This window comes from Protopterus annectens, chromosome 1.part0 (assembly GCF_019279795.1).
Source record: "Protopterus annectens isolate FY-2018-M chromosome 1.part0, PAN1.0, whole genome shotgun sequence".
Taxonomy (NCBI): domain Eukaryota; kingdom Metazoa; phylum Chordata; order Ceratodontiformes; family Protopteridae; genus Protopterus; species Protopterus annectens.
Window position 1 is genome coordinate 507795169 of NC_056725.1, and position 14286 is coordinate 507809454.

Below are 14286 nucleotides of genomic sequence, written 5' to 3' on the forward strand. Positions count from 1 at the left end.
AAAGCATGTAGGGGGAATGCTAGACTGATTACACTGTAGAATAACAGAAAAGCAGGCATATGGCACTGTTACTCAGACTGCAATTCTCACCACTGGAACAGACCCAAGGGCAGATGCTTACAAATCCTCTTTTTTTTTTTTTTTTTTTTTTTTTTTGTAAACAAATCACATAGATTGGAATTTATACAGGGGAATCCAAAGATGCATACCAGAATACTAGCCTGATTACACTAACAGAGAGTACTGCAACACGCACACAGTGCTCTTAATTTAACTTCCATTTTTCCACAGGGGCAAAAAACTGGCTTTCTCCTTCTGTAATTTGTTTTAAATAAACAAGGTTTGCACTTATTTAGAAAAATGCAGTGTGTGCATGGGGTAACACTAATCTGACTGCATTGCCTGAGGAATGAGAGAGATCAGGCATCAGTCATTTTTCCCCACCTGTTTTCAAATGTATGCCCAGTGGTTCTCCTTCTTGAATACAAATGGCCCATTATTGCAAACAGCAAGGTGACAGATAGGCCCATTTGTACCCCAGGGAGCAAAAGAACCCTTTGTCCCACTTGTTACCTTCAGGAAGCAAAAGACCTACCAGCCCACTTGTTCCTCACAGGCAAGAGTCAAGAGCTAGGAAGTGAGCCAGTCTACCCGAGTCATTTGAACCTCCCCTTTCCACTCTCACACCTGGCCTAATCTCTCCTTGCTGCAACCAAGACTTTACTCTTATACTTTTATGCAGGAGATATATTGCGTGGTCCAGTGTTCAGCCTGCCTACTTTCAAGCAGAATGATCTCACCTAGTAACCACTTATGCTGCCACATGCACCCTACATTCCTGTGAGGGTATCTGGCAGCAGGACTGCAATACCTCTAAACACCCAAGATGAACGAGGCAACGAATTTCACTCACCATACTGTACCCCAACACCCACTCATTGCTTCTAGATTTCCAAGCTGCTACTCAAACACGGGTCACTGCTGTTACCTATAGTGGGAATACAGAATGCTTTGGGAATGAGGCAATACTTTCTTATAAAAAAAATCTCAATGAAAAAAAAAAACACTTGGTATACACAACACCAAATTTATTATTTTCCCACTTGGGGAACTACGGGTAATTGTGCATTTGGTACTGCAGTTTGAATGAAGTGTCCAAACTGATATACTATGTACTATACATTGCTGGAATCTAACAAATGACTGGGAAGCAGAAACAAGTAACAAAATAGTATCTATACAAGTCAGATAATGAATAGTTTATTTTTCCTCCTGAATTGTTGGTACTGCAATTACAATCATTTAGCATACATAACTCCAGACTAGTACAGAGAACCAAAAGAGCTAAAAATGTTTTAGAAAAAAATCACTGTTATGCAGACATCTGCAGACAGTGGTTCTGAAGATACATTTAATGTGTCACTGAGAGTACCATCTAACATTCTGAAGAACACGTCCATTAGAGGTATCAGGTGCCTGTACACAGTACAGTATGCAAAGTCCGTTCATTTGCCAGTACACAGGATTGGAAGCAATAATGACTGAAAACTTCAGACTAAAGAATATGTAGGGGGTGAATAACACTGGGGGTTGTAAAGTGTGGATAGTTCAACTGCACTGATTTTCCATGAATACAGTTTGTCTCATCATATACCAAGAGGCAAATCACAAAGAACATCACTTGGAGTATGACAACCAAGCATAAATGTTAAGATTCACCAACACCATCAGATATTTCCACATTATTATAATTATTTTGTAACTGAGTAAAGCTTAGGTGGCAGTTAGGGTCTCATGATGATCTGTACTAAAATGATGGATCTGTGGCACGGATGAATACAGCCCTGACCCACATGACCTGGATCTGATTAACATTAACATTCTAGGCAATGGAGGAGCCAGCCATGGAGGGAGAGAAATGAAGTGTTGTGTGCTCACCTCTTTGGTGTGGAGGGTGGAGGGCGGTACTGACAGGATATGCTGTGGAAGTGTATCTTCTGCTAATGCATTCAGGTGCTTCCAGACTGATTTCAGGAGGAAAAGGATGGGAGGACAATGAACAGTCCATGATGGACTTCAGGACCCTGAGGGTTCATCTTTCAGTGTTGCACTATGTGTATATGTGAACAACTCAATATCCTTGCCATTTCAATAATGGAAGTCTTTTGTGTCATCTAACTGCTACCAAGATGTGGAAATAAAGGAAGAACCTGTATTCCCTCTTCAGCTCTAAATTAGGCAAGCTTGCATACCGCTTGGGTAAGCGGCAAGTGCACAGTAAGTATTTGGTGATGGGACACTGATGCATGTGGATGAAATAGGCCCGTGCTGGGCCTGGAAAATGTATCAGGCCATGTTCTCAATGGGATGCAGGGATTAACTCCCATATCTAAATGACCTGGCCTCACCAAACATCAAGCAACTAGCAAATGTTAAGGAAACTTTGGGATGGAAAGACCAAGCAGACATTTTCACTCTGGGCCACTCAGTCACACTGAACCTGGAGTGAACTTGAGGAGAGAAGTCCTCTGTCACAATTGTTAACACTGATTTCTGGCCATGGAAATGAAGGGTCCACTCAACAATAGGTGGTGGCCTGTCACAAACATAATCCAACCATTCAACTTGGGCAATAGGCTGTTCTTACATCCCTGAACACCCCTCAAAGATGACTGCAAATGTTAAACTTGCCATAGTGTTCTCATTGTCTGATAAATGATCTTAGCTACTTTCTCATGGCAAGATTTGGAGCATACTCATTTTGTGCCGTTTCAAGCAAAAAATCCTCCTAAGAAACACCAGTCCAGTTACTCTTTTTGGGAAGCCTCATGCACAGCCAGAGTTTTTTTCGATTTTAACCCATTTTTCTGATTTTTGCAGTTTTATCACTTCACTAATCCACAAATAACACAACCGCTGACAGTCACATATACTCAAAAAGGTGACGAACCCAAACCGATGTGAATAAAATGCTCCTTTATTGCGTCCAAAAAATGGTTAAGCCCTAATCATAATCCAACCATTCAACTTGGGCAATAGGCTGTTCTTACATCCCTGAACACCCCTCAAAGATGACTGCAAATGTTAAACTTGCCATAGTGTTCTCATTGTCTGATAAATGATCTTGGCTACTTTCTCATGGCAAGATTTGGAGCATACTCATTTTGTGCCGTTTCAAGCAAAAAATCCTCCTAAGAAACACCAGTCCAGTTACTCTTTTTGGGAAGCCTCATGCACAGCCAGAGTTTTTTTCGATTTTAACCCATTTTTCTGATTTTTGCAGTTTTATCACTTCACTAATCCACAAATAACACAACCGCTGACAGTCACATATACTCAAAAAGGTGACGAACCCAAACCGATGTGAATAAAATGCTCCTTTATTGCGTCCAAAAAATGGTTAAGCCCTTTCACCCACACACACTTATTTCCAATGGAGAAAAGGGATTTAATCCCGAATATATAGAAAAAAACACCTTCACTAATGGGTATTTAGAATACTCCAGTAACCATCCAAGGAAATTATCGTATAACATGTTTAAGGGACAACGCATAAGAGCAGCACGGATGACTTCCTCTTACACAGATATGATAGAAGAACTGAACTTTATTACCTACTTATTTAACGAAAGGGGATACTGTAAAAACTTGATGGCTGACGTTAGACAATATATCATTAAGGAATGGGGCTCCAAATATCCCCCATTACTGGGTGCTAACCACAAAGAGACAAATGCCATACGCATCAGACGAGATGAAGTAACAGTTCATGCTTACCATCGAGCATGTATTCTTGAGTACGGTCCCTATGTTAGCAAAATTAAGAGTATTTTAACCAACAACTGGAATGTACTACTGGCAGATCATGACATTACTGACACTGTAGGAACTAAGTTAGTATTTGTGCAAAAAATGGGTCGCAATTTAAAGATGGAAATGAAGTAGGGGTATGGACAATAAAAATAAGAACAAATACATGACCAAGTGTGGCTGTTGCAAATAATGTCCATTTATAAATGGAGAAGGAAGGAATAACATTAGATAATATTAACAAAACTAGGATTAGATTCAGGCAGGGCAATTGTAATTCCAAACCAGTGGTTTATATGGCTGTTTGATTTGTTCTGGGTACCATATAGGTAAGACGGAAAGGTGCTTCAAAAAAACGCATATATGATCACCTATATAGCATCAGAAAGAAGGATATAAATAATGCCTTATATAGGCACATTGAAAAGTGTGGGGGCACGCATTCTTTTAAGTTTGCAATTTTGGAAAATATCAAAAATTGACCCGAGTGGGTCAACTACAAGGCTATTTTAGGAAACAAAGAGGTATGGTGGCAACTGTTACTGATGCTTCAACGTTGCCTGGTCTTAACGACCACATATCTATTAAACCCATTTTAGTTAAAACGCAACAGTAGTCAAAATCTAACTGTATGTTACACTACAGTTATACAATTTATGTACATCTTGTTGCATATTTCTACAGTATTTTTATTTTTACATATACATATATTTTTGATACATTATTAATATACGATTTATACACAGGTGTAGACTTATGGAAAGGCTTCCTACTATGTGTAGTACACATATCATTAATTGTTTTGTCATTTCATTGAATAATTAATTGTTCTGTCATTTTATTTCACTGAATATTTAGTTGGATTGCAACAATTTTAGCGTATACTTTATTATTAGTGTATTTCACGTGTTTCTTTTGTATTTTATTAATTATGGACGTATGTCTTAAGCTGTCTTATCCCAGCTTTTTATGGAGTTTATGTAGTGTATCACTTTAAATGCTTGACTTTTTAAGCGGTCATTTGGCGCCAAAATTAGTATTTAAACTGTTGTAGGAATTTGTGAGTGGTTCTGATGAAGCCCACATTTGGTGGGTGAAAGCACTTAACCATTTTTTGGATGCAATAAAGGAGCATTTTTATTCACATCGGTTTGGGTTCATCACCTTTTGAGAATAAGTGACAGCGGTTGTTATTTGTGGATTAGTGTGGTTTTGTTGACTCAAAGCTTTCATTTTTCAGTTTTATCACTTAACCTGAACAGCTAATTAAAGTTGCTTCTACTTTCTCCAGGCAGTTGTCTTTATATATTCTCTCTGTTTCATTTATTCTAAACACCTGAGTACATTTAATTTATTTTTATTCTAAATTACTGGAAGCCATCTCCTACATCAAAGCTGACATGTGAACTGCTTTCTGTTGAATAGCTGTAGGATTCTTCTAAACCACAGCTTTATCTTCTTCTTTTGTGGTCAATTCCCTCCCATGTTCCCCAAATTTCTTCTTTTCTGGCATCCAAACAGTGTAATTAAGTAGCCAGTAACTTAATTTTTCCCATAAGAGTAGCTCTAACAACCTTGTTTTCACAGTTGCAGCTTTCACACTAACAGAGCACTAATGAACTAGCTCTTTCTTTCTAAAGAAAGCCTTATATATCTTTTGATTTCTTTAGCTATTTTTCTCTTTCTTCTTTTTGCTTGGATGATTTTATTTATGAGAGCTCTTTTTTTTTTTTTATAGTGAGGGTGTCTTACCTTTTAAGGATTTTGCTCTATCTGTAGTATCTTCCTCCCTTTTTCTTAAGGATAGTTTGTTTGTGGGGTGGGTTCCTGGCTTGGCTATGGCTTTGGTTGCAAAGCCCTCTTTTTTTACTTTCTTTGTTTTGTTATTTTGAGTTCCTGCAGGTGCTGGTAGAAAAGCATTTGTAAGTGATATTGGTGCTGAGTACTGGTTTTCCCGCCGCTTTGGGGCCTTAAAGGGAGGCATTAAAGTCTTTTTAGAAAGTCCTTTAGTTCGACTTGAGAAGTTCTTGCTTGTAGGTTTTTTTTAGTCAGGGTGGGTGGTGGGAGGGGATCAGGTGGGATTAGTTTGTGGTCTCTGAATTAGTGTCAGGGGTACCTCTCCGGTGTTGAACATTGTGCTCCCATGAATTGATGATGTGATTGATGATGATGAGATCAAGCATGTTGTCTCTAGTTGGGGGATGGTGACTTGAGTGGCATTTGAGTTGAACTTTTGGGCTAGTTTGTTTGGCTGGGGTGTTTGTTCCCAGTAGTGTTCCCAGTAATTGAAGTCACCTAGTATGATGGTGTTTGGTGATACATTTGTCCCCTCAGTGTTTCTTTTTAGGAAGAGTCAGTGGAGGTGAGGAGTTCCTGAGTTGGAGAGTAACATGGGTGGCCTGTAACACCACAGTCTTTGCTATGGTTAATTGCACCTGGATGGTCTGGATGGTCTCCCGATGCATGCGTCGTTGCCACCAGTCTTCTTGTGGTGGTCCTGTTTGATGAATATATGCCCCCCCTTTCTTGGTATTGTCCAGATTTTGGGGGGTGCTCTCTGAACCAGCACTGCACAACAGCTGTTTTGTCGATGTTTGATAGGCTCCCTAGGGAGCCGCAGCATTTCATTTTTGAGATTTTTGCATTGGAGCACTGCATTACCTTTTTTTTTTTTTTCTTTTTTGTGTTCTAGGGGTGTAGGTTTTTGAATTTTGAGCTAAAAGGCACTACTATGGGGGGAGTGGCAAGCGCCTTTATCCGGGATCAGGGGTGACAGGATGGTGCAAGCCGCCCTTGACAGCGCGTGGCTTGTCCAGCATGTCATCCAGGTGAATGACACCAGTGTTTAAGCAATTATTTAAAGCTGATCATCTTATCTCTATTGGCATCATTCTTTGGTGAAGGTAGGATACTGCTCAAGGTCAGGGTCCATACCTGTCTGGGCTACATAATCAGAGAGCCCTCAATGTCTCTTTCATGACATGCTAGAATTTTTCAAACAAGAAAAAATAAAAAAAAGCAATTTTTTTTTTGTTTTGTTTTACAGAGATTTTTGGGGTTCACATCTAGACAAGAGTTAGTACAGGTAATAAGGTAATAGGTATTGGCACTGCTAGCTTTAGGACACAAGAATAGCTCACTTGAGTAAAAGTAGAGATTTAAGTTTAATTATAGGATACGCTGGAACAGCAGCTAGTATAGTTCGAGGAAGGTAGTTTTCGAGAAAAATTTGATTTATTTGAAATGAAAGGAAAGTGCTCAGAGCTAGGACATTAACCGGCGCTGCCCTATAAAATAACAGGAGAAACCCGCTTAAAAAATCTAAAGTAAATCGCTTAATTCTTTGTTGCTCAGCTTTGGCTCAGGGAGAAAGGCCACAGGAAATGACCCCAACAAACCAAAACCAACTGCCCTAAACCACCTTTTAAGAGAAAGAAATGAGAGGTTATGGAAATGACCTAGTGGTGGCCAAAACTACAGTTTCAAGTCAGTAACCACCTCTCCGGGGCAGGGAAGCTGCTCAGTGCTAGGTCAAGGACAGAAAATATGCAAGTTAAAAGAAAAAAAAATTTAAAATTAAGTGCAAACAGGACAAGCAGCAAACAGCTGTGCTCTAAATACAGCTACTAATACAGAAATACAAGTTCAAGTAGCAGAAAATGAAAAAAGCTGGCAGCTGAGCAAGAAAAACTTAGCAAATAAATAAACAGAGAAAAATACTTAAAATCTCAAACAAGCCTGTTGATCAGTGTACAGCCATTTTGGAAGTCCCTGCAATCACTAAACTTTTGATGGACTACCCCAAACAAAAACAGGGGAGTTTCATTGGGAAAGAAAGAACTTTATAAACAAATCATTAGAAAAAAATATATATCTGTAAACGGGTTCCACATTGCAAAGCAGACAAAATCAATCCTATGGTACATCAAACGCACGTTCAAATTAAAGGGAAATGAGAGCAAATATGAATGCCCTCTCTTTTACCTGTACCAAGGTCTAAAAACACTATTTAAGAAGATTACTGGGGGAAAAAACTATTTACAAAAATTCAACCAATATCAGGAATGTTTTACATATATATATATATATATACACACACACACACACACACACATATATATATATATATATATATATATATATATATATATATATATATATTTTTTTTTTTTTTTTAATTTTAATAATGAACAGAATGTTTTAGGGAAAGATGGCCAACATTTAAACAAAACTGCTGCAACTGTTCTGAAAGTAACAGAAAAGTTGTACAGAAAGCCAAAATAATAATGACATTTTTAGGAGTGGAGAAGATTCTGCACAAGCAGGAAATGCACAGGAAATATTAAAAGCAAAATGTAGAACCAAAAAACAGATAAATACGAATATAAAATCACATGCGTGCGTGCACACGCACACACACACACACACACACACACACACACACACACACACACACACACACACACACACACACACACACACACACAAAATAACAATAATAAAATAAGTAGTTCTCAAGTGCACAAAAGAAACACCTGGTAGTTAACATCATGGCAGCTTCATCAAGGTCCCTAGTAACATCCTGAATAATCCAAGTGACATACTTGATGCTTTCACTAAGCACATCAGCACCATATTTGATAATAACAAGAAAGAAAATACGAAAATACGGGGGGGGGGGTTTAAAGTCTGGAAAAAAGAAGTGCAATAGTACAGGGGAGACGTTAGGAAAACCAGGTAGCATAAAGGGTAGTATTGCAGGTATGGGTGACATCCTAAATGGAGAAAACAATAATAAAGATAAATCTCTGAATGATATATTACTAAACTGTAATAAGTGATGTGTGTATGCTATTTACCCTATATGTGCTGGAGTGAGATCATAATAATGAAAAGTGGCTTATACGTCAGCAATTCACAACAACCAGGTTTAATAGCCTATGGAAAAATATTAATATACAACAGTGTTGGGTGACTGTTACCGCCAATTGTTTTGTTCTTAAATGCCTAAGTGCAAAGAAGAATACTGTTGTATATATTGTCAGTGGACTAACTACTGACAAAAGGAAAGTTTCACCAAATGAAAGTCATACAATCAGATGTATGCCAAATATTAGCTGAGCATATAAAGCCATTAGGAATGTTCCATTATAACAAGCCTGGCCATTAGAAGATCTATTCTAAAAACATCACTGAGAAGCAAAACAATCAGAATTTGAAGACCTAAATTAACTGAACTGTAAATAAAAGTTGGCTGCTGCTGTAACTGTTCACATGTGCATGGGTACATGTTATAAATACTCTTGGCCCTGTGGATCAAGTCAGTGGTGAGAAAGGTCTACTAACAGTTCACTCACCCAATTGACAAGGAAACAAACATGGATTAAACCAAAGCAATGGGGGTGGCCAAGTCAAAGTAAAAAAATTTAAGACAAAACAGGCTGTCTGCAATAGTATAAGGAAATCTAAAATAATTCTGGGCGTAAGGCAAACGGAACGGTTTTATCATCACATACAAAATATGCATTTAATATGTACAACAAAAGAAATATGATGCACAAAAATGGGATACAAATAATGAAAACTATTTAACTCCTTACGTCCCACAGCAGAGTTCTACAGAACCTTGCTTTTCAGGTTTGACATCCTGCTGCAACAAGCTCTGGGCAGTGGCTCCAACAGACACTACCCTTACTGGATCTGGATATACCTGGGGGAAAATTCAATAAGCTTCAGTCATTTCACTTGGTACAGAAAATTAGGCAAAGGTATGAATGATGAATCATGTTTCCAGCTTTGAAAAGTTACTTAAGCAATTCAACAGCAAATACCAACACAGCGGTTTCTTATTTAGCATTAGAATTCCATTAATGCTAGGGATCCACAAATACATCTTACAGCTATGGGTCCAACCAACACTTTTATATATCTCATTTTTGTATGAATCAACAGATCAATCAATACTGAATTATGCTGCATTTCTATGATCTTTTAAATGTATATTACCAACTGAATATTACAACCGACATAAGGAGAAGCTAAGGCCACAACAATTACTGATCACATGGATGCATCAATGACTGTAGATGCACTGGAGATGTGGAATTATCTGAGCCAGTCCCCAATATTGTGCCTCACAAGTACTCAGTGGGTAACAGAGGAAGTGATGTAACACCAGGAGGTGACCAGCACTGTACAGACAGAATCTGCTTAGTACTGCACAGCCACCGAGTGATTATGACTTCAGTGGGCAGGAAAAAATCATGTTATCGTACGGAATGGTTACTACAGCCCACTGACAGTGGTGGCTGGGATAATTTCCATTTACCCCTTTCTTTATTCATGTGGCTAGGCAACAAATATTTCTAGTTTAGGGAATTCTCAGAGATAGTCAAAGATTTTGCAGTTTAAAATTTTCAAATACTGTTTCAGCACCTTAAAGACAATGGACAAAGTTCGGACAGATTTCAACCATTCAAGTGTAGTGACTTAGTCACAGACAGTAGCTCTGAAATGATTCTTCATATTCCCAATTCACCAAAAACACTTCTGTTAATTTCACTTTAAGAATTTAGTATAACTGTTACTCTTATATAGAACAGACAGCAATGACATAACTGTATTACAGCAATTAGTGACACTTGTTTACCAACAGAATAATTTAAAAAAACACACTACTTATATTCATCAGTGTCAGTTAAGCAAATAAAAATTGCTGCAAGAAATCAAAAATGTATGTCTAAACTCATTTAATAAGCACTGAATACACAGAATGAGGGACTTGGCAATCTACTAAGGTAAAACTGGACAGAGCTACTGCCCACTCCCCCTGTACCACCTTATTCATGTGTACTAAACCTAATATTCCCGCTGCTCCTAACCCCAACCTTACACATGACCTTACAGCTACACAACACAAACGTACATACACACAAAACACTAAATTTATCCCCAAACCTAATCCTTCCACTAATCCTAACCTGGAAATACTTGCACACATTCACAAACGCATACACACAAAATTAAATATATCCCCTTCTGTAGCATGAGTCTAACCCTAACCTGTGAACAGTTGCAGACACTCACCCACACCTAATGCCAACATTTTCAGTATATCCACAAGTTTCAGCATTAGGAAAAACTATCACTTGCCCTCATGCATGCACAACTCACATCTACAGGAATTCTCGATATTCTGAGCTTTGTCATAAGTGCTTCCAATTATAAAATACAGCATTAAACTCTGTTAACTGAAAGCCCTTTCAGCAGAGTATACTGTAACCATATAAAATACATACTTAATAATAGTGTCTGTCACACCCACACTCTAAGCTGATACATTTTTGAAGAAGGCTGCAACAGGGGCTGCTACCCTTGTGAAGTCAGCCTTAACCCAGACAACTAGAGTGTTATCTTGACAGCTGTAACAGAAAGTGATGGAGTTTACTAGCCATTTGGAGACCGTCTGAATTATTTCCAGGAATAACGGGGACTAAGAGCTAATCGGGCAGTCTAAAGACTTTAGCCCTGTTAGGATATCTTTTTTTAAATCATCTTTGCCTTCTCTGCACACAAATTATGACACATGAAAATAAAATTTCTATATACATGTTCTGATTCAGCCTGCAAACACATTAAATAACACCAAAACTACACAACAGAGTATATTAAATACATACTTCTTAGTTACCTTTATTATAAAATGATCATTTTCAGTGCAGAAAAAAGTTGTGCCTTACCATAACGTTCCATCTGTGTTGTCGGTCTTCATCTGTTCTTGGCTGACAGGTTACGGTACTGAACTTTGGAATCGATCCGGCCGTTATATAGCTTAAACCAGTCAAAAACCTCTTGAGCTAATAGTTTACCCACAATGCCCCTCTCTACGTTACCTCAGATCGAGTTTGGAGACTTGTATAACAATAGAAGGAAACTAATTCCAAATGAGGAAGCCATGTCCAAGGAGTGTCCTAACAAAAGACCCAGGATAACAGATCACTCCACCAGGAATCCACAGGAAGGGGAAGGAGGGTGGGATGCCAAGAAAAGATGAAGATCGACAACAGAGATGGAATGTTAGTGTAAGACATAACTTATGTAATGTTGCCAATCTTCACCTATTCTTGACTGATGGGACAGAATCCCCAGCTACTTTAGATCCTGGGTGGCCCTATGGAAGAATATTCCTGAGAACCACAGAACCAAAGGTGACTCTTCCCCTGGAGGACCAAATCCAATTTGTAATGAGTAATAAAGGTACATGGGAGTAGCCCATGTTGCTGCTTTGCATATTTCACTCATTGAAGTTTTAGAATGGAAGACAGCCGAGGTAGCCATAGATCTGGTGGAATGTGCCTTCACCGGTATTGGAAGCTTTAGATTCTTTTTGTTATAAATGAAAGAAATACAATCTCTTAACCATTTTGACAACGTAACCTTAGAAAGAGATTTCCATAAGGTCGCGCCAATGAAGGAGACAAATAATTGTTCTGATCTCCTATATTCTTTAGTTCTGTTGAGAAAGAAAGGCAACTGTATATGAACATATAACAGCTGTGAGCAATATTCGACAATCAGAAAAATTTGGAAAGAAGACAAGTAAGTCTATAGCCTGATTAATGCTGGACTATAAGACCACCTTCAGAAGAAAGGATGAATTTGTCCTGAGTGTAACTCCATCCTTATGGAAAATTAAGTAAGGGGGTTTTGAACATAAAGCTTGCAATCTGGAAACTTGTCTTGCACAGGGGATAGCTATAAGTAAAAGTGTTTTCCAAGAGAGGAACTTTAAGTCACAAGTAGCTGCTAGTTCAAAGGAGGGAAACTACTAGTGACTGCAAAACAATAGTAAGGTCCCATGGTGATAGAGGATCTTTAAAAGGGGGCTTTAAAAAGATAGTTCCCTTCAGAAAGACATTACAAAGTCTGTGAGAACTTAAGGGTAGCTCTCCAAGGCCATTATGAAAGTTAGAGATGGCTGCTAGAATGACCTTAACAGAAGAAGCAGAAGCTCCTCTACCAAAAAGAATGGCCAAAAATTCTAAAACGTTTTCCACTGAGGCTGAAAAGGGATCGGGGCCATTACTACAAGCCTAGATTGAAAATTTCTTCCTTTACTGAGGTAGAGATTCCTGGTGGATGGTTTATGGGATGCCAGCAAAATGTTTTGTACTAGGGATGTAATATCATTAAGCCTGGTAACTAATGGAATTAGAGGAACCAAGCAGTTAGCTTGAGACTTTGAAGACTGAGACGCACCGGTCCCTGAGGGTTAGACAAAAGGTCCCAAACTGGGTCCAGAATCCATGGACAGTAAACTAGATGAAGCCATAGGAAGGGAAACCAAATATGTCCAGGCCAGAAGGATGCAATGACTATTACTTTGCTTCTCAACCTGGCTGCTTTCTTGAGGCAAAGAGGGAAAGCGGGAAAGGCAAATAGGAGACCTGGGGGCCAATCGAGGAGAAAAGCATCTCTTGGGGACTCCCCCTGAGTAGGGGATTAAGGCAAAATAGCTTCTGCAATTGTTGTTTTGGGGTGAAGTAAAAAGGTCACAGCAAGGCTGGCCCAGCGATGAAAGATCTCCTTTGCTACCTTGGGATTCGGAGACCACTCATGAGGCATCAGAATGCATCTGCTTAGTTTGTCCGCTATCGTGTTTGAACTCTCTGGGATGGAGGTTGCTATCAGAAAGAAGTTGGAGGCAGTGGCCCACTGCCATACTCAGAGGGCTTCTCGACACAGGGGATAGGTCGCAAATGGGACCAGAGTGATCGCCACTGCCATGGACCCTAATGCTTGAAGCACTAGCAGGGCTGGTACTTTGAGCACAGGAGAGAATGAACTTGAGGTTTTATTTTCTGTAGCCTGTGGGGAGGTACCACACAAGAGAGAGTGTTGAGATCAGCTCCGATAAATTCCATATCCTGAGAGGGGATCAGTTCAGACTGTGTACGGTTGACCATGATACCTACGTGCAGTAACAATTGCAGGGTGAATTCTGCCACCTGAAGCAATAGATGTCTAGTGGAAGCGATGATGAGCCAGTCATCTAACTATGGAAATACCGAGAATCTGTGCAGTCTCAAGTGAGCTGTTACTGCTGCCATACATTTGGTGATTACCGTGGAGGCTGTGGTAAGACCAAAGTGCAAAACCCTGAACTGACAGTGACTGGCTTCTAGCCAGAAGCAGAGAAACCCTTCTTGAGCATTTGTACATTTTTTTGTGGTAATACGGTCTTGAAGGTCTATAGAGCACATCCAATCATTTTCCTCTAAAAAGGGAAGTATTGACTAAACCATGACCATACAGAATTTGGACTGTTGAACAAATTTGTTTAGAATGTGGAGATCCAGAATCGGTCTCCAGTAACTTGTCTTTTTTGGCACTAAAAAGAACCTTGAGTAAAATATGGATCCTATCTGGTCTGGTAGGATTTCTTGGATGACTCTCTTTCAAGCAGTTTTTAAATTT

General features: G+C 39.1%; 1 protein-coding gene across 2 annotated transcripts in view; it reads right to left on the reverse strand.

Moving 5' to 3' along the window:
• Positions 1-14286, reverse strand: part of AARS2 (alanyl-tRNA synthetase 2, mitochondrial) — a 1016815-nt gene that overhangs the window by 250903 nt on the left and 751626 nt on the right. For both annotated transcript variants that reach the window (XM_044060935.1, XM_044060942.1), the window contains one exon: positions 9411-9520. In XM_044060935.1, coding sequence (XP_043916870.1) covers positions 9411-9520 — 110 coding nt within the window. The remainder of the gene's footprint in view (positions 1-9410; positions 9521-14286) is intronic.